This window comes from Hyaena hyaena, unplaced genomic scaffold (assembly GCF_003009895.1).
Source record: "Hyaena hyaena isolate Hyena2069 unplaced genomic scaffold, ASM300989v1 scaffold_443, whole genome shotgun sequence".
NCBI lineage: Eukaryota > Metazoa > Chordata > Mammalia > Carnivora > Hyaenidae > Hyaena > Hyaena hyaena.
In genome coordinates, this window is record NW_024081075.1 from 1,319,988 (window position 1) to 1,343,063 (window position 23,076).

General features: G+C 46.8%; 1 protein-coding gene across 1 annotated transcript in view; it reads left to right on the forward strand.

The window, feature by feature from the left end:
* Window positions 1-12,737: 12,737 nt before the first annotated feature.
* Window positions 12,738-23,076, forward strand: part of LOC120245988 (calmodulin-binding transcription activator 1-like) — an 84,668-nt gene continuing 74,329 nt past the window's right edge. The window contains exon 1 of the mRNA XM_039253269.1: window positions 12,738-12,849. Coding sequence (XP_039109200.1) covers window positions 12,805-12,849 — 45 coding nt within the window. The 5' untranslated portion in view covers window positions 12,738-12,804. The remainder of the gene's footprint in view (window positions 12,850-23,076) is intronic.

A 23,076-nucleotide genomic window follows, 5' to 3' on the forward strand; every position in this document is an offset into this window, starting at 1 on the left:
TCAATAAATGTTGAATCACGGGAACAGAAAAAATTGTCCAAGATTTGGAAATGAGCAAGATCGTCCTTTCCTTTTAGCAAAACACTGGTCATTGCCTGGGGGACCCTCTGGGGAGGGTGTGATTCTATCAGAGTGATCACCTTCTTAAAAAATGTTTATTTATTTTGAGAGGGGGAGAGGGGCAGAGAGAGAGAGAGAGAGAGAGAGAGAGAGAGAATCCCAAGCAGGCTCCACACCATCAGCACAGAGCCCGATGCAGGGCTCTATCCCACGAACCGTGAGATCATGACCTGAGCTGAGATCAAGAGTCAGGTACTTAACTGACTGAGCCACCCAGGCGCCCCCGGAGTGAGCACCTTTAACTGCCATTCTGTGGACTGGGTAGGAGCAGAAATCTGTAAGGAATGTGGAAGATTCTTACCCGTAGACACAACTGAGTCCTGCCCTCTGGAAAAGAGGACCCCAAACATGACACGTCATTGCCCCGCGGGATATGAACCACGTTTGCATCCTGCACCACACATTCCTGCTTGCCTGTAACTATACCTCTGTTCTTCACATTCTCCTTCCAACTGGTGTCAGTATCTTACTGGTTCCCTCAGAACCTAAGGAGCTAAAGACAATTCTTAACACACACTCACTGTATCTTTGTGTAAGAGTCATAGTTTTTTTTTTTTTAATGTTTTATTTATTTTTGAGAGAGATAGAGACAGTGTGAGCAGGGGAGGGTCAGAGAGAGAGGGAGACACAGAGACTGAAACAGGCTCGAGGCTCTGAGCTGGCAGTCAGCACAGAGCCCGACGCGGGGCTTGAACCCAGGAAGCGTGAGATCATGACCTGAGCTGAAATCCGACGCTTACCGGACTGAGCCACCCAGATGCCCTGAGTCATAATTTTTTTTAAAGCTTATTTATTTATTTTGAGAGAGACAGAGAGCAGAGGAAGGGCAGAGAGAGGGAGACAGAGAATCTCAAGCAGGCTCTGCCTTGTCATCTCAGAGCCTGATGTGGAGTTCGATCTCACAAACCGTAAAATCATGACCAGAGCCGAAATCAAGAGATGGATACCTAAATGACTGAGCCACTCAGGTGCTCTGAGAGTCATGATTTTTTTTTTTTTAATGTTTTATTTATTTCTAGGAGAGAGAGAGAGACAGCGTAAGCAGGTGAGGGTCAGAGAGAGAGGGAGTCACAGACTCTGACACAGGCTCCAGGCTCTGAGCTGGCAGTCAGCACAGAGCCCGACGCGGGGCTCGAACCCACAAACCACGAGATCATGACCTAAGCAAAAGTCGGACGCTTAACCGACTAAGCCACCCAGGCGCCCCTGAGAGTCATGATTTTTATAAGCTTTTTGAAAATGATGGGTGAGTAAAAGACTAAATTATACTCCCAGTGCCCTAGGAAGACTTCACCAATCCCATGCTCTCAGATGTCACTGAACGCTGATGGCTCCCAGATTTGTATCTCTAGTCACAACCTCTCTGTGCCTCACATACACATGTCCAATCGTCTTCTTGATGTCTCACCTGCATATCTGATAGGCATCTCAGAATTAACATGTCCTAAATGGGATTCTGGATGCCTCTCCTAAACTTGCTTCTTCCCAATCTTTAAGTGTCAACGCTTAAGTGCTGAGGCCAAAACCTAGAAGTCAACCCTTGGCCCAAAGCACTTCTTTCTTTTATCCTTCACATCCTATCCTTCAGCAAAACCCAAGCAATATCTCTACCTTCAATACATATTTCAAATCCACCTATGTCTTAAGTCCTCCATCTTAGTCTATGACCTGTCTCCTGTTTTTGTAAATCAAGTTTATCTGGAACGCAGCCATGGCCATTTGTGTATATACTGTCCCTGGTTGCTTTTGCACAGGCAGGTGTGACAGTTGAGTAGTTATGACAGAGATCACAGGTTTGCAAAGCTTAAATATTTACTATCTGGTCCTTTATTGAAAAAAAAATTGCTAACTCTTGGACTGAATAATGGCCTCCAAAGATATCAGGTCATAATCTCTGGAACCTGTAAATGTTACCTTATTTCGAAAAAGGGTCTTTGCCAACATGGTTCAGTTAAGGATCTTGCGATGGATGGGGCGCCTGGGTGCCCCAGTCATTTAAGCGACCCACTCTTCATCTCGGCTCAAGTTAGGATCTCATGGCTTGCACTGACAGTGTGGAGCCTGCTTGAGATTCTCTCTTTCCTCTCTCTCCCTGTCCCTCTGCCTCTCATGTTCTCTCTCTGTCTCTCAAAATCAATCAATCAATCAATCAATCAATCAAAACTTTATAACAAGGATCTTGAGATGGGGAGACGGTTCTGGATTATCTGAGTGGTCTTTAAATGCCATCATAACTGTCCTTTTAAGAGAGAGGCAGAGGGAGGTTCTGTCTGTCTGTCTGTCTGTCTCTCTCTCACATACACACACACACACACACACACACACACACACACACACGGGAGAACAATGTGAAGACGGAGCGAAGAGAGTTGTAAAGATGCTGGCCTTGAAGATTGGGGTGAGGCGCGCCTGGGTGGCACAGTCGGTTGAGCGTCTGACTTCGGCTCAAGTCATAATCTCACTGTTTGTGGGTTCCAGCCCCGCGTCGGGCTCTGTGCTAATAGCTCAGCACAGATTCTGTGTCTCTTTCAGATTCTGTGTCTCCCTCTCTCTCTGACCCTCTCCTGCTTACGCTGTCTCTCTCTCTCTCTCAGAAATAAATAAATAAAACATTAAATAAATTAATAAACATTAAAAAAATTAAATGAATAAAACACTCTGACAAGAGGTGGGGAATAGGCTGTAAGGGGCTAAGAGAGAAAGCAGAGAGACTCATCAGAAGATTATTACTGTCGGGATTTGTTGGTGGCTCAAACAAGGCATATTAGGCTCCTGTGGCTGCTGTGACAAACTACCTTAGTGATTTAGAACAACAGAAATTTATTCTTTTACAATTCTGGAGGCCAAAAGTCCAAAATCTGTTTCATTGGGCCAAATTTAAGGTGTTGGCAGGGCTGCGCTCCCTCTGGAGGCTCTAGGGAAAATCCATTCCTTACCTCTCCCAGCTTCTAGTGGCCGCCGGCATTGGCTGCTGGCCACATCACTCCAATCTTTTTTTTTTTTTTTTTAATTTTTAAATGTTTTATTTATTTTTGAGAGAGAGATAGAGACAGCATGAGCAGGGGAGGGTCAGAGAGAGAGGGGGACACAGAATCTGAAGCAGGCTCCAGGCTCTGAGCTGTTAGCACAGAGACCAACGCGAGGCTCAAACTCACGAACCGTGAGATCATGACCTGAGCCATAGTCGGATGCTTAACTGACTGAGCCACCCAGGCGCCCCAATGTTTATTTATTTTTGAGAGACAGAGAGACAGAGCGTGATCAGGGGAGAGACAGAGAGAGAGAGACAGAGACACAGAATCCGAAGCAGGCTCCAGACTCCAATCTGTCAGCACAGAGCCTGATGCAGGGCTCAAACTCATGAACGGCAAGATCATGACCTGAGCTGAAGTCGGACACTTAACCAGTTGAGCCACCCAGGCGCCCCAGAGTGAAGTTCAGTACACCACTGAAGTGTACTCCCAGCTCAGTACTCTCCATCGACTTTCTAAGACCCTCAGAATAAAATCCAAACCTTTTACCATGGACTCAAGGTCCTGTGGTCTCCGGCCTTAGATTCCTCTTTGGATTCACGTCCCGCAGTCTTCCTGAATGGCCTCATTGTGGTCCCTACAACACACCAAGTGTGCATTTGCCGCAGGACTTTTGCACCTTCTGTTTCCTCTGCCTGGGATGTTCTTCTACCCCATAACTGCATGGCTCACTTTTTCTTCAGACTCAGGGACCTCACCCTATCTAAAATAGCACCTCATCTCCCCACCCTCTCGTCTTACTTTATTTTTCTGTAAGCACGTATCATTCTCTAACCTTTGATCACATATTTGTTTATCATCTGCCTTTCCTCCCTCCATGCCAGCTCCACAAAGACAGAGATTTTGTCTGTTTTGTTCACTGCTGTATCCCCAGCACCTAGAATCAGTACCTGGTTTATCGCAGGCACCCAAAAAATATTTGTTGGGTGGATGCACATGGTAAAAAAGGCTTAAACCAGATAGAATGGACAGCAAACTGTGTTTCTTTTTTCTGTTTTACCCACAAAGGAAAATTTAGGTAATGTTTATGTTTTTTGTTATCCTTCCAGAAACATTTTCTGTACATGCTAGAATAGCTCTATGTGCACTAGATGTTAGATCTGTGTGTGTACGTGTGTGAGTGGTATGCATCATGCCGTGTCTTACTTTTTTCTAATTCAACAGTTAAGCTGGAGAAACTTACATAGGAGCATCCATCCATCATTCATTCATTCAATTTGAGAGAGAGAGAGAGAGAGGAGAGCACACATGAGCATGAGCTGGGGAGAGGGGCAGAGGGAGACAGAGACAGGAATTCCAAGTGGGCTCCATGCTCAGCCCACACGGGGCTCGATCTCATGGCTCTGGGATCATGATCTGATCCAAAATTAAGAGTGGGACGCTCAACCGACTGAGCCACCCATGCACTGCTACCTCCATCTTTTTAATGGCTGCATAATATCCCACAGCTTAATACTTAATGAAAAATAAATTGCTCACTTCATTTGAAAAATGGAGGTTAATGACAGTTAAATGCCCGTGAGCCTACGTGGTGTTTATGGGCTCTGACAGATAGCAGCAGGCTGGCTTTTCTCAGCTGCTCCTTGGTGCCTATCAGAGACCACAGTACTGCTATGTACACCAGTAGCTTTTTCCTTCAGGTATTTTGACAGGTCACTTTATTTTCAACAACTAATTAAAGTTTCTTTGGAAGACTCAAAGTCAAAATAATTACAGTGGAAAGTGTTGAGGTAAGTAAGAAAACAAACACAACCTAGGAAACTTCCAGATGCTCTCATCAGCCTTCAATGGTGGCCAGAGGGTGATGAGCAACCCTATCATCTCTATTTGCCTCCTGGAACCACACAACTAGACTATGAATGTGTAAGCAGGGGGTGCAGGGCAGACGCTACGTGCCTTCGCCCCACTCCCCTCAATTCAACCACTGTCCTTGCTCCGCAGAGAGTTTGGGGACCCCACTGATGTCTCTCTGGGTTCCAGAAAGCAGAGGTAGCTTCCTGGTCTCCTAAGTTTGTTAGCTTGGAAGTTATGAAGTTCTTTGCGTATGTGCGCTCTGGACCAGCAAAGCCTGTCTCTTTAACCTTTTCCCTCTTTAAAAAAAATAGTCATTTCTTTGATCCCGAGTTCAAATTCAATAAAAATGGATTAGGCTGTTATACCAGAAGGCTCAAGAAGGAGGGAAAAGGCTTTAGTTTTAATGAATGAGTATATGAATACATTTAAATGCTTTTATTTTTTACTTAAACATTTTTTTAATGTTTACTTTTGAGAAAGAGAGAGAAAGAGAGTGTGTGGGAGAAAATGCAAGTGGGGGAGAGGCAGAGAGAAAGGGAGACACAGAATTCTAAGCAGGCTCTGGGCTCTGAGCTGTACGCACAGAGCCTGATGCAGGGCTCAGACTCATGAACCATGAGATCATGACCTGAGCCGAGGTCAGATGCTCAACTGACTGAGCCACCCAGGCGCCCTTAAAAGACTTTATTTTTAAGTAACGTCTGCACCCAACGTGGGGCTCGAACCTACAACTTCAAGGTCAAGAGTCACGTGCTCCAGCAACTGAGCCAGACAGGTGTCCGAGACTCTAGTTTTAAAGGGAAAGTCCAGAAAAAACTAGATTTGATGGATATACTATCAAAGGCATTTAGCTCTAAGTCCAAGGAGGGTCCATGGAAAGCAGGTGCACTCAAGCCTGTTTTATGCAGTAGCTGGGTGATGTGGGAAGGTATCTTCCCGCCCCCCCGCATTTAATTTAAATTCTAGTTAGTTGTGGAAAGGTTTTACAATTAAAACTGTTGTTTAAATAACATTGCTTGAAACCCCCATCACAAGGATAATATTCTATTCTGGGTTCTAATACTAAAAGGAAAACAAACCCACCAGAAGTGGTGTGGTTGATCCTCAGATATCTGGTCACTTCTGACTTGGCTGTACTTCAGTAAAGGAAATACAAACACCTTAATTTTGAAAATGTTCAAAATTTCAACGGATTCTTTGTCCACAAAGCAGGACTTTTATGTTCAAATTACATTTCAAATGAGCTGAAATGTAGCCACACTAGGCCTAATGATCTCATTATGTGTGGACTGACAAGCCCATACTTTGCTCACTGAGAGTAGTCTTCCGAGATGACAATGGCTGACATTCTCGGCATGGAGGCAGGCAGGATGTAAAAAGAAGGAAAGATGGGAGTTTGCAGGATTGGAAAAATGAGAGATCTAGGGAAAGGTTTGTTCTTGATAAAGCTCACAAGTTTTCCTTATGTTTTATCTTAAAAAGGCAGGGGGCATGGGATCTCTTGTATTATTTCTTACAACTGCATGCAAAGCTATAGTGATCTCAAAATTAAAAAAAAATAGTTAAAGGAAAAGCAAGAGGAGAATATTTTTTGGAAGTAGAATTTTTGGACAGTATTACTTTGAACAATGTAGCATTCCAAAGCTAAGAAGTCATAGGTAGAGCAACTCAATTCTTCCTTGTCCTGTGTTGGAAAAGAGTGAGCAGGAGTCTTTAAGCCTCTGAAGAGGGTTCAGTGCATGCTTTCTTCTGTCAAATCCAGTAACTTCCAGCTTAAGGAAGCAAGTCCTGGCACTCTTTTTTTTTTTTTTTAAATTTATTTATAATTATTATTTTTTAAAAAAAAATTTTTTTTAATGTTTTATTTATTTCTAGGAGAGAGAGAGAGACAGCGTGAGCAAGGGAGGGTCAGAGAGAGAGGGAGTCACAGACTGAAACAGGCTCTAGGCTCTGAGCTGGCAGTCAGCACAGAGCCCGACGCGGGGCTCGAACCCACGAACTGCGAGATCATGACCTAAGCGAAAGTCGGACGCTTAACCGACTAAGCCACCCAGGCGCCCCTATTTATAATTATTTTTGAATTCACATCCAAGTTAGTTAGCATAGAGCGCAATAATGGTTTCGGGAGTAGAATCCAGTGCTTCATCCCTTACATATAACACCCAGTGCTCATCCCAACAAGTGTCTTCCTTAATCCCCTTGCCCATTGAGCCCATCCCCCCTCCCACAACCCTCCCCAGGGAGCCCTGTCTGTTCTCTATATTTAAGAGTCTTTTATGGTTTGTCCCCCTCCCTGTTTTTATATTAGTTTTGCTTCTCTTCCCTTATGTTCATGTTTTGTATCTTGCATTCCCCATGAGTAAAGTCATGATATTTGTCTTTCTCTGATTAATTTCGCTTAGCATAATACCCTCTAGATCCATCCACATATTGCAAGTGGTAAGATTTCATTTGTTTTCATTGGCAAGTAATATTCCATTGTATATATACCAAAACTGCTTTATCCATTCATCCATTGATGGACATTTGGGCTCTTTCCATTATTTGGCTATTGTTGGTAGTGCTGCTATAAACATTGGGGTGCATGTGCTTCTTCAAAACAACACACCTGTATCCTTTACATAAATACCAGTAGTGCAATTGCTGGGTTGTAGTGTAGCTCTATTTTAATTTTTTCAAGGAACCTCCATAGTGTTTTCCAGAGGGGCCACACCAGTTTGCATTCCCACCAGTAGTACAAAAGAGATCTTCTTTCTTCACATTCTTGCCAACATCTGTTGTTGCCTGAATTGTTAATTTTAGCCATTCTGACTGGTGTGAGGTGGTATATCTCATGGTAGTTTTGCTTTGTAGTTCTGTGATGATGAGTGATGTTGAGCATCTTTTCATGTGTTGGCCATCTGAATGTCTTCTTTGGAAAAGTGTCTATTCATGTCTTTTGCCCATTTCTTCACTGGATTATTTGTTTTTTGGGTGTTGAGTTTGATAAATTCTTTATAGATTTGGGATTCTAACCTTTTATCTGTTATGTCATTTGCAAATATCTTCTCCCATTGTGTTGTTTGCCTTTTAGTTTTGGTGATTGTTTTCTTCGCAGTGCAGAAGCTTTTTATTTTGATGAGGTCCCAACAGTTTGTTTTTGCTTTTGTTTCCCTGGTCTCCAGAGATGTGTGGAATAAGAAGTTGCTGCAGCTGAGGTCAGAGAGGTTTTTGCCTGCTTTTCCCTCTAGGATTTTGATGGCTTCCTGTCTTACATTTAGATCTTTCATCTATTTTGAGTTTATTTTTGTGTACGGTTGTCTAGGTTCAATCTTCTGCATGTCGCTGTCCAGTTTGTCCAATTTGCTGAAGAGACTGTGTTTATTTCTTTGGATATTCTTTCTTGCTTTGTCAAAGATTAGTTGGCCATATTTTTGTGGGTCCACTTCTGGGTTCTCTATTCTGTACCATTGATCTAAGTGTTTTTGCGCCGGTAGCATACTGTCTTGATGATCACAGCTTTGTAATATATCCTGAAGTCGGGAATTGTGATGCCTGCAGCTTTGGTTTTCTTTTTCAAGATTGTTTTGGCTATTTGGGGTCTTTTCTGGTTCCATAAAAATTTTAGGACTGTCTGTTCCAGCTCTGTGAAGAACGCTGGTGTTATTTTGATAGGGATTGCATTGAATATGCAGATTGCTTTTGGTGTATCGACATTTTAACAATATTTGTTCTTCAAATCCATGAGCATGGAATATTTTTCCATTTTTTTAGTGTCGTCTTCAATTTCTTTCATCAGCTCTCTATAGTTTTCAGTCTATAGATTTTTCATCTCTACGGTTAGGTTTATTCTTAGGTATTTTATGGTTTTTGGTGCAATTGTAAATGGGATTGGTTCCTTGATTTCTCTTCCCACTGCTTCATTATTGGTGTACAGGAATGCAGCAAATCTCTGTGCATTGATTTTATATCCTGCAACTTTGCTGAATTCATGGATCAGTTCTAGCAGCTTTTTGGTGCACTCTTCTGGGTTTTCCATATAGAGTACATGTTGTCTGTGAAGAGTGAAAGTTTGACTTCCTCCTTGCCAATCTGGATGCCTTTTATTTCTTTTTGTTGTTTGACTGCTGAGGCTAGGACTTCCAGCACTATGTTGAAGTCCTGGGATTCTTATCTTCATCATCTGTCGTGACACACAATCACTTTAATTACTTCAGAATGCTGACCAGGAAAGAATATTCTCTTAGAATGATTTTTGAGATGAGAAAGTAATCATTTAATATTCCCATTATTTACCTATGTTCGTCTGTTCCTGGACAGTAGAATTCCTTCCTTGAAGAACATTGGGGCCAAAATGGGTAAGAATTCGGAGGGTACTGTGTCCAGTATTTCTCCTGACTTCTCTCCCTTCTAAACGGGCTTATTTAGCCACTGTCCAAATGGTGGCTTCCCAGCTTGGAAATGCCCACCTCTTGGTAACCTCTCAAGCAAAGACAAACACCAGCTGTCACAGACTGAATATTTTTGTCCCCCTCACCCCCACCAATTTGTATGTTGGAGCCTGCCAGTCATGTGACGGATGGTATAGGATGTGCGGCTATGGGGAGATGATGAGGATTGGATGAAGCTATGAAGGTGGGGCCCCACGATGGGATTAGTGCCCTTTAAGGAGTCATGGGGGGACTTGCTTCCCCTCTCTGCTTCCAGTGGGAGGGGGCACCCTGAACTCAGACTTTTAATCTGTGGGAAATCAATTTCAGCTGTTACAAGCCACTGTTTCTGGTACCTTTGTTACAGCAGCCTGAACTGACCTGGACACCAGCACAGCCAACCAGCCACGCCGCACCCCCAACATCTCATCCTCTGGGCCAGCAGTTCTCAAACCCATTGGTCTCGGATCTTTTTACGCTCTTAAAAATTATTAAGGACCCCAAGGAGCTTTTGGGTGTGATATGTTTATTTATAACTTAGGTACTCTATGGAAATTAAACAAACATTTACGAGCTCATTTAGAAATAATAAACCATCGCGTTAACATATATATTTTTTAATAACTTAAATTTTCCAAAGTGAAAAACTTAGTGATAAGAGCAGCATTGTTTTACAGCTCTGCAAATCACTGTAATACTTAATAGGAGACAGCTAGATTCTCCGAACTGCTTCTGGCCTCAGTCTCTTTTGATGCCAGACATTATGTGACTTCTGGAAAGCCCCACTGTACACGCTTAAGAGACTGACATAGTATTGTTAGGAAGACGGTTTTGATCTTGTAGAGCCACAGAAAGAGGCTTGATGAGCCCCTGGCCTCCCCAGATTTCCAGGCTGCACTTTGCTTTCTGGAATGACAGCCTCGCTTATTTCAAGTTCCGGTGACATTCGTGACCTCTGTGTCCCCACTGCACCTTGACCTGTGTGACCTGCTGTTGTTTGTGTTTAGCCCCTGCTAGGTTGTGAGACCCGTGGAGGGAGACACTCAAGTTTATTCACCTTTACATCCTCAGGACCTAACAGCGTCTGGCTTCCATTAGGCACCAGATAAGATCATGCTCAATACCTGTTTCAATTATAAAACCTGTATAGTTAGGACTGTTATAGAAAACAGAGACCATAAAAAAACCCCATTCCTCGTCATCCAAATGTTATTTTTTTAGTGTATTTTGTATTAGCTTTTTTACAAAATCCTGTTTAAGAACGAGAACCACATCATATAATAAATGCACACCGTAATTTTGAATAGTTTTTTCCCCTCACCTAGCAATGGGTAAGCTTTTCTGAGGTCAGGGACCACCATAAAGCTCCACTGTGCAGATATAAAACAGTGTACTAAATATCCGACATTATTAGGATATTATTAGGATGCTTCCAAGTTTTTGTTGTAATAAATACAGTGATCCTGTGAAGAATACCTTCACACACACACAGCTTTTTTGGCATTTAGTGTTATTTCCTTAGAATAGATTCCCAGAAGTAAGCTTACTGGGTCAACAGATGCAGACGTTTTTTATGGCTTTTAATACGAACAGTACAATTGCTTTTCAAAAGGGTTATACTAATTTTCAATGCCACCAGCACTTTTAAGGACGTTTCACTACTCAAATTGTCAACATAGGGACTATTAAGAATGCCGATCGATAAAATATTGTACCCTGGTTAAAGTTTTGCATTTTTTGAGGTTCATAAAATTAAAGTCTGCCGAAGAACGAGTTGTCTAATACACAGCATTCCTTTGGGACATCTTTGTTTCTGGCAAACCCAAATTTTTACTTGTGAACGCTAGAAGAACGCATGTTACGAGGCTGGCACAGAATTCACTTTGACAGTCAAATCTAAACGCCAAAATTCTCGAATGAGGTCCTTTCGCCGATTCGGCTAGTCGTCTTCAACGGCAGGAAGGGGAAAAACACTAACATCTGAGGACTGAAATGTTCCCACCGCAAGCCACGCACAAGATCCACACAGAGCGGTTGGAGCTCTGCTGTCCATTCAACTTTTCTTCCTTTTTCGGCTAAACTTGGAGGGCTGAGCCCTCTCTTTGTTTCCGGTACCACCTGCCCACGTGCGCCTGTGCCGACTTCCGCGGGAAGGGGCTCTGGGGTCCCGGCCGCCGGCGGCGGCGCCGGCCTCCCGCGTGCGCACGGCCCTCCGGAGCGGCCGCGGCGGCGCGCGTGTCCCCCGCGGGGGGCTCCTGACCTGCTTCCGGGCTGGCCTCCCGGCGCGGGCGCTGGAACATTCGCTGCGAAGAACCGCGACCCCACGCCCAGGACCGAGGGAAACTTGGCCTGCCTCGCCCTCCGGGCGGGCGCGCCGCGGCGGAGCGCTCCTCCACGGTTTCCTTCGGCGGCCGCATCCTGGGACAGGCAGTTATGAGTCATCGGCTCTGTGGGTCACATGGCCAACGTGACCAAAATAAAGTTTCAGTATTTTAAGCCGCCAGAAAAGGGGACAACGGAGCGCACCGGGGGCAGGGAGCGGAAGGCGGGCACCGGCGGGCACGGGCGGACCGGGCACCCGCGCGAGGGGCCGCGGCTGCGCGGGCACCCGGGGGGGAGGGGGCGGAGCGCCGGGGGGAGGGGAAGGGGCGGGGCTTGGCGGGAGGCGCGCCCTTCCCCCCACGGCCGGCAGCGACGTCCGGGCTGCCGGGCCGGCCGGGCTCCGGAGCGCGGCGCCCGGCCGACCCCGGCCCCGAGGCCCCGGGCCGCGCTGTCCCCCGGCAGTGGCAGGCCGCGGGATTCCGGAGATCCCGTCGCGTCCTCCACTGCCACCGGGACCCCACGCGCCGGCAGCGGCTTCCCCGGGAACGTCCTTCAGCCCCGGGAGCACGCGGGAAAAGCCCCAGCGCGCCAATGAGCGAGCGCCTTCCTCCTGACGGTCACGCTCGGGGGCGGGGCTTCCCTTCGCCGCTCCCGAGTTCCGGGAACCCCCTTTGATTGGTCTGGACGGCCTGGGAAACACTGTAGTAACGCCCAATCAAAGCGCCACGTCTCGGCCTCGAGGAAATATTCCGTGTCGGCCGGGTTCTGACTGGGCAGTTCTTTCCGACTCTGGCCACTGGGAAGCTTTGTTTAGGTCTGGAAGGCGGGCTTTCCTGGGAGTGGGTGGGGAGGGGGCGTTGATTCTTGACCAATCCTTTCATTCCGTTGGGTGGTGACCAGCCAATGGGCCGGGCGGATAGGACGCTCCTCCCGGAGAGTAGTGAGACCCCTGGTGCGGGGCGATTGGTGGCGGGCACTATGAGTGGCAGCCGCGAGGCCCAACGGGCGCAGTGCGTGGGCCGCGGGGCGGGGCCAGGGCGGGTGCGCGGCGGCGGCGGGGTGGCTGGGCCGGCGGCGGCGGCGGTACGAGGCGCGCGCTCGGGGTCCCGGTCGCGAGGAGGAGGAGGATGTGGCGCGCGGAGGGGAAATGGCTGCCGAAAACAAGCCGGAAGGTAAGAGCCGGCGCGTGAGGGGCCGGGGGCGGCGCGGCGGGCGGCGGGACCCGGCCCCGCCGGACATCCCGGGCATCGGCGGCGCCGGGCGGGAGCGCGGGGGCGCGGCGGCGGCGGGCGGGCGGGCGCCCCGGGCCGGGGAGGGGGCGGCGGGTGGGGGGGTGGAGCGCGGCCGGGTCCTGAGGTGACTCGCCGGGCGGCGGAGCGCGGCGCCGCACACCCCCACCCGGGGGCGGGCTGGGGCCGGAGGGGCGGGGGGCCGGCGGGCGGGGGCCGGGCCCAGCGAGGAGGAGGAGCCGGCGGAGGGAGGGCCGGCGCCTCCCCCACCCGGACCGGGCATCCCCGCCGCTCCCGGGCCCGCGGCGCGGCCCCCCGCCCCCCGCGCCGGGCCCGGTGGGGGCCGCGGGGCGGAAAGTTTATCCGCCTCGGGCCCCCTCCGGCCCCGCGCCCCGCTGCCCTGGGTCGGTCCCAGTCGGGGGCACGGCCGGCGCTCAGCCCCTGGCTCTCGGGCGGCAGGGCCAGGCGGACTCCGTCCAGCATCACCCGCGAGCCCCGTGGGCGCCTCCCAGAGCCGGCGGGGGTCCCCGTGCTTCTCCCCGCCAGGGGGACCCCCTCCTGCTGAGCGTCCCCGGGCCGAAGGGCCTCGTGTGACCCCTCCCCCTTCCCTTCCTGGGAAGGGGGCCTGCGCAGCATCCCCGCCCCTAGCAGTCGTTCCCATTCTACTCCTGCCCTTGCACCCCTCGCAGCCGGGAGGGTGGGGTCTCCGTTTCTATGGCAAGTGAGGATCTCCATACTCCCTTGCCCTTTACCTTCTGTGACCCTGATCCTTCTTTGGCACAGGGGTCTGTCTCAGCCTCTCATCTTCTGTGGACGCTTCTGGGGCCTCTGCACACCGTCTAGTGACCCTTTTGCCAGGACAAGGGGACTCGGGCTCCCCGTGTTCTTCTTCCCTCACCCAGTGGGTAGTGGGGGCCTGTGCAGCTCTGAAGTCATTTCTGAATAGGAAAGCAGACACTTCTCACAGATTATGCATACTCTCTGCTCACTTTCCTGGGTTAGGGTGAGCTCATTTCCCGGATACCCTTTGAGTTGCCCTCCTTTTCGTAGGGGAGAAACTGGACCTTCCAGTGCTCCTTTCCCCATTTGGCCGTCTCCCCTAGCGTGTTGTCTCTGCTCAGAGTTTCTCGTGTGGGTGCGGGTGGGGGCACGGGATCAGATGTAGGGCAGGATTTCCATCGTGCCTGGTACCTGAGTAGGAAGGGGTCACGGTGATTACTCCCCTGTGTGGGAGGGGAACCAGGGTCTGTGTTTGCTCCCAGCTTCCTCTTGCCTCCTAGGCCGAGGCAGCATTCACCAGGTGACACCATCCCGGAGGCAGCCTGGTCCCGTGCCCTTGTCTTTTGGCGGTCCCATCACTGCCTTCTGTGCAGTAGGAACCTGGCTCTGGACATTGTACCGTCAAGTTTTTGAACCTTCCCCGGAAATAAAACTTCCCATTTCTTTTTTAGGAGAGCCCATATCCTCATGGCTTGGGTTCCCAGTCAGCCATATTTTAGTGAGCCTGTTACCTCTACTTTTTCTGATTTTCCTTAAATTGTATTCATGTTGGCTGGGTAAGAAGAAGCCATATGCCTTTCCATCTAGAAGAGGGAGTGTAGACACTCATGTCGCCCACGTGCCATTCGGGAAGGGGTTGCTCGTGTGCTTCTTGTTGTACTAGAACCTTCCTTTGGCCTCGTGTTGTCTCTCATGGGATCTGAACGTTTTTTAATTTTTTTTTTTTTTTTTTGGGTCTTGTAACTTTCAGGTGAAGGGGAAATTTGGATGCTTTTCTTTTTTTTACTGCTGTTGTTCTCTTTTGGCAAAAACCACGATGCCATGCATTTGTTTATACATACACACGTGTAGGGATGCATTCAGACAAAGTCACATCTGTCACGCGTACGCCGTGAGTTGGACGGGTTAGAGGGCTGGCTGTGCGTTCTGCGTGTTTGTGGCGACCTGGATGTGTCTGGATGGGGGTATACGTTCCTGTTGTTGTAACTCCTCAGCCTGAGAAGAATCAGAAAACTCACTGACAAATGGCCAGTTCTTACCACTCTTTCATCTGTCATTTGGACTGTACTGAATAAGCAGAACGGCATCCCGGACGTCCACCAAGTCCCCGAGTGCATGGAGTGTGGAGTGCTCGCTGATGCACACCAGAACTTGGGCATCCCGCATGTCGGGGTAGTATCCTCTGCCCAGTGCTTCGTAGGGTGAAAGGTTCTCATCCTGCTCTCTTCACGGCCGTGTAGGGGAAAGAGATTTCCTGTATTTGGGGCATTGATAGGAGGGGGTGAGAATATGTATTTCTGTGACGGAACTAGGAATGAGCAGCAATAAATATGTCGCTGTTTTATTTTGGCCATTTCGATAATTGAGAGAGGTTGTGCACACTAGGAGAAGGTACCTTTGGGAAGGCCCCGTGACACTTCATCATCGGGTGGGAGGGACTGTTTGTCCAGGTCTGTCCTGAGGATCACAGTGTGCACATTTGGCTCTGGGGCAGGGCGGTGGGGCGGCCGCCTCTGGGGCTCCCCTGCTCCCCCCCCCCCTCCCCGAGCTTGGATCCGCCACTGGCTGCTGGCTGCTGTCAGTCAGCGGCAAGTCTCACTTTTTGACAGGCTGAGTGTGGGGCCTCATCCTCCCCTACAGGCTGTGTCAGACTCAGAGCATTTGGACCTTTAAGCATTTTTCTTGCAAGGACACCCTCTCCGCCAGGGTTACTGAGGAAGGAGGCAGGGTGATCTGGAAGGTTGGCCAGTACTAGGCTTTCACTTCGAGACTTTGCCCTTTAGCTCATATGGAGTTACCTGGTGGGCACAGCACCCACTGCCCCAAAGTCTCATTTTTTACCTCCGTTTCCAATTTTTAAGAAAAGGAAAGTTTTTATGCTGTTGTTATTCTGTCTGTGTTTATACTCAGCTTGATGGATTTGTGTATTTTTAGGGTTATGGTATTAATGACCCTTGGAAATCGAGAGTTGAGTGCCTGCTGTAGATACTGGGGTGTGCCCAGGACAGTGAGGGTTCCCATCTCGCTTCTAGTGGTGGGTGTCCAGTGGACTTCCTGTCCTGCATGCCACCGACTGCCTTTCTGCGTCCCCTCTGCTAATCGGGGTGCTCTGTACTGTGGGCAATGGAAGGAAAATGGTAAAGGTTAGAAGAACACAGTTGAGGTTAGTGGGCAAAGTTGGGCTCTTTCCTTTGAGTTTAAATGTGGCTGTGCTCTCTGTGCCATCATCCCCTTACATGATTGGAAATTGGCTTTTCCCTTCCTCTGCCAGTATATAGTGCTCTCTTTTAGTTAGTCGGGCGAGGTGGGTTCCCCGAAGGACTTTTCTTTCTCACATCTTGTTAGCATGTCCCTCTGTCCTCTCCCTCAGCCCTTACCCCCCAGCTTTTTGGACAAGGTTGGGTGACTCATGGGACGTCTCTCCCTTTGTCTTCTTGAAGACTTGACTTACCTTGCTGTTAAGTGTTGGGTTTCTCCATCTCCTCATTCAGTGGATTCAGAGTGTGGGTGCATACGTAGCATCCTCTGCTTGAGGTCAGACTGGCTCGAATTTTCCTTTCCAAAACAGTAGGTTTGCTCTTGCTTGTTCTTTGAGATGTATTTATATGTCCTGCTTACCTGTGTTTTTCCATTTTGTTAGTTTTTAGGCTTTTTCTCTAAAATAGCCAACTCTTTAGTGTCAGGTGGTGTTATTTTAATTCTGTTTATGCTGGGTCTTGCCCAGGTGCCTGGGGGGGATTATAATTTTTTCGGATTTTGAGGGAACTGAACTTTTTTTTTTTTTAAACTCTTCCTTCATTGCTTTGGGCCATTCTTCATTTTCCATTTCCTAGGTTCCCTAGGTTCCAGGCAGTACTCGTCGTGTGCAGTTGTACTTCTTCCTGATTTCCTCATGGAGAAAGCAACAGAAGGTGATTCTTGTGTTCTCTTTCTTTCCCCTCCTGGTTGTGTCTGTTGCCTCCTTTGTGGGACCTTTGAGTTTGTCCTTTGGAGAGAAGTTGTTTTTGCTTCCAGATTCCCATCTCCGAGCGCGTGCGTTCTGGGAACATTCGCTGAGCTTCAGGGATCTGTGGGCTATATGACTGTGCTGGAGCCCTTTCAGTATGAATGAGATTTCAATGAGTCTTGTGTTTATCTTTTTCTATATTCTTTTAAGGAGTTCTTTTCTGAATTTTCATTATTGGGATTGTAATCTTACAAAAATATATGCTAATAGCGTGCCATCCGCCTGAACTCCTACCCCCTCCCTGCAGGACTGGGGGGTGTTGGAGAGGGGGGAGGGCAGCTTTCCCTCATACTGTGTGCAGGGTATGTGTAGGAAAAAGTAAGGTCAACCTTCCTTTTAAACGGGTAGGCATAACTTTTAGGTCACTTAGATACATGGTTGGTGGGAACGCTTGTTTCATATTTGAACAGCAGCCTGCCAGGGATTGTATAGAATGGACAAGATATTGTACAGTACAGAAAATCAAATGCATCCTTTGTAGAAGGAAGGGGCAGAAAAATAATTTCCTCTTATGATTGACTGGTATCTTTCATGTCCTCAGATGGTCAGAACTGTAGGAGAAACTGTTAAATTTTTGCTGCCAGAATGTGTTCTATGTAAATCTAGTGCTGAATTGCGGAGACCATTGTTAGGCTAGATACCTGTTATAAATCACCACCACTCTTGTTTGTTATGTGACTTCTAATATTTTATACTTTTTAAAATATTACTTTTATTTGTGTCTTGTCTTTTTCTAAAAATTTTTTTTTTTTTTAAATGTTTTATTTATTTCTAGGAGAGAGAGACAGCGTGAGCAGGGGAGGGTCAGAGAGAGAGGGAGTCACAGACTGAAACAGGCTCCAGGCTCTGAGCTGGCAGTCAGCACAGAGCCTGACGCGGGGCTCGAAGCCACGAACCGCGAGATCATGACCTAAGCGAAAGTCGGAAAGTCGGACGCTTAACCGACTAAGCCACCCAGGCGCCCCTTCTAAAATTTTTTTTAATGTTTATTTTTGAGAGCAAGACGCGCGTGCGCGCGCGCGCGCGCACACACACACGGTGGAAGTGGGGGAGGGGCAGAGAGCAAGGGAGACACAGACTCTGAAGCAGGCTCCAGGCTCTGAGCTGTCAGCACAGAGCCCGACGCAGGGCCTGAACTCACAAACCACAAGATCATGACCTGAGCTGAAGTGGGACACGTAACCAACTGAGCCACCCAGGTGCCCATCTTGAGTAAATAATAGCCTCTGATTATTTTTGGATGTAGGTTTGCTATACAGAATGATGACAGTAGTAATAAAGAATTAACCTGACATGCACTTTTTTTCTTTCCATATTAAATCAGATTTCCCCTTCACAATGTCTGTAGAAACCAGTTTTGCTGGTATTTCACTGTAAAGAACTCTTGTGTAGGGTTATTGTATGTGGTTTGGCAATGTCCTTTATTCACGTGAATATGTGAAGATTTTCTGTGGTGACAGGTGATGTGTGTTTCCATTATAACATCATTTTCTAAAGTGTTCTGTATCTTCTAGAATCACTTATCCTGCCCCTTTTTGATGTTCTGGGTGAACTAAGGCCTACCTCCCTTTCCGTCCCATATGAAGAGATTTCCTTATTGCCTCTGTCATTATCATAAAGAGGTATTTGCAGATCTACTGTATTTGTAGCCTTTCTGTTTTTAGTAAAGGGGGACGCCCACCATTCCTTTCATCCTGTGGTGAGAGGCAGTGTCACTTCTGTCTCCCGAGGGACAGAGGGATAAAATGGGCTTTAGGCCACAAGGCCGGGGTGATAGTAGTATTTGTAAGTGGACAGCGTCCCCGGGTGAAACACTGTGTCCTTCTGGCATCTGGGACTCCTCATGTAGGATTTTGGAAATTTGTTTTTGCTGCATTTAGCCAGCTTCCTTCTGTCTCTTTGGCTTGATAATGGAAAAATTCTTTGGGCCGAGCCAACAAATATACTACATCTGGGACCTTCATTCACAGGGAGGTGGGGTCTACTCATGTTACTCTCATGCCAGCTATGGTCTTTTTCGTGTGTTTGGGGGTGAGAATGGAAAGTGTTCTTGTTCTCTGCGTCTTTGACCACATGACACAAACAGGGTCACATGGTCATTCACTCTCTTCCGGGTTATAGTGTGTCATTGGTTTTCCTCTCTTTTCTTCTTCTTCCTCTTTTTTTTTTTTGCACCCCTGATCAGGTTCAGGATACAGGTTGACCAGGCACTACCCAATCCCTGTATTTTTGTGCCATCCTCGGATGTAGTGCCTATCTCCTGTGATTAAGATGTGTTGCCAGTCTGTCAAACCGTGTGATGGTCTTCCATCCCAAGGTACCTGCCCTGTATTGGTAAGGAGAGCGTTTCTCTGTATATTGAGAATGGAGAGCAGCTCCTGACTTCTTATATGGTGGGACAGAGTTAAAGGTGATGTTTTCTTCCCCCCATCAGTATGCTGGCTGTGTATTTCTAAGGTTGTATTGCATCTTTCTGCTTTGAGCACCATTGCTTGTAGAAGGTCATGGGCCTCCTTGTGTAAAGATTGGTAATGCTTCCTGAGCATTTTTTAGCTCATTACCCTGGACTAAAAAAGAAATATTATGTACCCCGCTGCAAAGAGAAGCCAAGTGTCAGCCACATTACTTCTCTTCCCCCCACCCCGCCCCCTTTTTTTTTTCTTAGATGATTGTTTATTTACTTTCACCTGATGGACGTGTCATTGGAGGGAATGACTGGAGGTGTTTTTTAAATAGTGCTTCTACTTTCACCGCAGTGTGTTGCTCATTCTTGAGTTGTACGTTCTCTTCTGCACGAGTCCCTTACCCCTTTTTGGAGAAGCGCAGTCACATTTTATTTTATTTTTTTTCGGAGGTAGCTGAGCCTTTCAAGTCCCATAACATATCCCTGCCTGAGACTTCGCAGAAAGGCTGTGGGGGAGGTGTGCTGGTGTGGGCGCGCTCCTTGCTCTGCCCTCTGCAGGGTGGTCTTGGCGTTACCAGTGGACAGAGTGACATACTTTGAAAGAAGTGTTTGGATCTGACTTCTTAATCGTTTTAAACCTCTTACTGCTTGGAGCCTAATTAAGTGGCATTATTCTCACCACTAATTTTACTTCTGATGCTGTCTGAAGTATCTCCCTCTTCCTTCTCTGAAAAGAAAAAAAAAATCCCCAAACAGCAGTCATAACAAAACCCCAAAAGCAAACTATGAAGGCCCTCACTGCCCCTGCTCTGCGATTTGACCACCAGTTTGGACACGTTGCTTAATTGATGCTTTTTATGTGTGCAGTATTCAGTGGGGTGGACATGTGAAAAGCCTTTGGAGCACATAGCATTCAGTCATCTGGCGGAGCCCGCGCTGTGACTGTGTCTGTCGCTTTTCCTTCTAGGTTACCACAAGGTAAGATTGTGTATTTAGTTACTTAAAAACACTTGCAAAGCGGATTGTTTTTTCCTCCTTCGTTTCTATCTAACCAGTGGACTGAAAACTGGGGTTTGCTTCTTGTAATACTAGTACATTACCGTGTTCCTATGTTTGTGTTCAACATCTGCGAGAAAATGGGGAGTCATCTCCCAGGAGCGACAGTGTGACTAGCCAGGACTCAGACTTTCTCTTGTAGCCTGTACATTATTGTGGAGGTGGTTTATATACTTTCAGCTAAATCTGGTGCCTGTAACACGTGATAAACCAGATGTTTACATTTATTTAATCTTTCTTACAGTATGCGTTCAACAAGATGTATCTGCATGTTTTATTAGAATTATACACAGATACAACCGGCGGTAGTCCCGCATCTAAAAACAAAGAGAAAAGCACAGTCTTTCTTCCTGGTTTTGAAAAACAGGTGTTACCTGTTTTCCTTCGTTGGCGTTGACTTGGATTGCCAGGACGCGTTTCTGAAGGTAGAATCACACAGTCAAGAATGAATCTTTTTGAAACTTAGGTTTGGTTTTTAACCCTTATCTGAAAAGTTATTTCTGAGAATGTACGTGCCCCATTGGTTTTCTGGGGCACTTGGATATCGAACCATTTGGAAGCCATAAGAAGAGATTGGTATAAAGTGTGAAATTATCAAGTAGAAGAAAGATGCAGTAGTGAAGAAAATACCCATTTATCATGGACGGTCATCTAAAGTGATGATTAGGAGTGTACAGTCAGATATTCTAAGGAAAGATGGAGTGTTGGCGTCATTACCATGTTGAAATTGGCTCACACAGCTATTGTCTAAAGGACAACTCCCCAACATGGAGATGCTTGGAAGATAAAGCAGCCTATGGGATTGATTATTTTAAAATGTTAAGTGTGTTTTCTCTTTTTAAAAAAGTAATTGGAATAAAATAACGCTTCTTAGTGAAGAAAATGTAAACTTTAATGGAAGTTCAGAATGAAATATTTAAAAAGTGAACATAAAAGATAAGGATTTTTTATTGCAAATCCACAAGGGGGTAGTGATGTTCTATCAAAGATACTTGTGGTGGAAATGTGAGGTGATCTCTTTGAACGTTTTAGATTTACAGATAAAGCCAGTATGTTTGCATTTTAACTTAATAAGATCTCCTTTTTCAAATGTGTATTGGCAAAATTGTTTATTGCTTACATTTAAAAAAATCCCATTTTGGGTGAATGGCCGTTTAAGCCACACGAATGGTAGAGAAGAGAGGATGCCCTTGTAGCGTTGTGCTTTGGAGCAAGGTTACCAGGGATCTGGGGGTCGCTGATTTTCTATGAATGTAATCATTGTAAGTTTCCTGGGCAGCATTAGGCATCTAGGAACCAGTTCCTTAAGTGTTCTTAGCAAAAGGATTTCAGGAAATGGTGTCTAAACTTTATAGAAGTTGGTATTCCTGGTTGTATTTTCAGCTCTGCCAAGACATGAAAAATGTGAACAATCCACACCACCAGCCACTTTTAATAGTTCCAAGTAAATCACATTTTTATAATGTCTTTTTTATTAGTTTATATTACATCATTAGATAAAAGCATTTTTTCCCCTCGTACATAAAAATCCCAGTAGCTCGCCTGAGGTCGTCGAGCCCCACCCCAATATATTCAGAATTCCTTAAAATTAGATGTGGTTCGGCGGTGCCAGGTAATTTTCAGCAAAGAACTAAAACTGTATTATGTGTTCTTTTTTTGAGTGTGATGGCATGTGGTAGGAGGAAGATTTAAGGTTGGGATAGGACCATATTCTACTTATTTAGAGATGCGCAAACTATATCTTTAAAAAATGTTACTTTTAATGGTACCAGGAAGCAGTTCCATGGTTTAGGAGTTAACGCCTGTTTGTGGCACATGCATCGTGTATATTTCATTTTTGGTCTAAGGAAAAGGTTAATACAGCCTTTTCTCTTTCTCTTTTTTTGTTTCACCCTCCGTGTTCTGAGCAAGGGCTTTTTCTGTTTTATCTCCTTTACTAAATGACTGGCGATTTTACCATCCCAGAAGGTACACTGTTTCTTCACGGACTACCCTGAGCTCTGCCGGGAGCCGAACTATGACGTCAGCACTTTCATTCATGAATTTGCTCTTCCAACTCCCTTTTCTCCTTCTGTATTCCTGCACTGACTTCTGGCACGTGCACAAATCAGTTTACCATTAGTCAGCCCATAAATCAGTGATAAAAGCTAAAACCAAAGATAAGATCCTGGGGTGGTTTCGACAGAGCTGTAGTTGCTCCAGCCGATCTGCATCGGTGTCATTTGCACAGGGTTTCTGGCAAAACAGATTGAAATCTAAAAACAGTCCGGTTAATTACCTCATGATTTTGCAGATTGAGTGGTGTTGCGAGCATATTGACACCACAATTTTGCTCCTCCATGAAGTTCAGAGCCCTCTGCTGTGGTTCCTTTGTTCTAAAGGAACTTTGTTATAGTGTTTTGGTTGCAATTTGACTAAATTGGAGGAGCTCCTGTATTTCAGAGAGGTGAGGCCAGGATGTTAAGTTATGTTCTCCGCAAATTGCTTTTGGAATGCATTTATTTATTTTTTTGGGTGGGGGGGGCGCACAGTGTGTTGGCCTTGAAATATTTTCAGTAACTCTGTTGCTTGAGACTTCTGTTTTCAGTAGGTGGTAGTTAACTATCCTGTACAGAGCGTGCTGTTCCCCCGTGCTGCTGCCCGTGTCTGAGCAGGTTTCCCCCCGCCCGGCCCCCCAGCCCCCCTGGCCCCCCTGCCCCCCCCC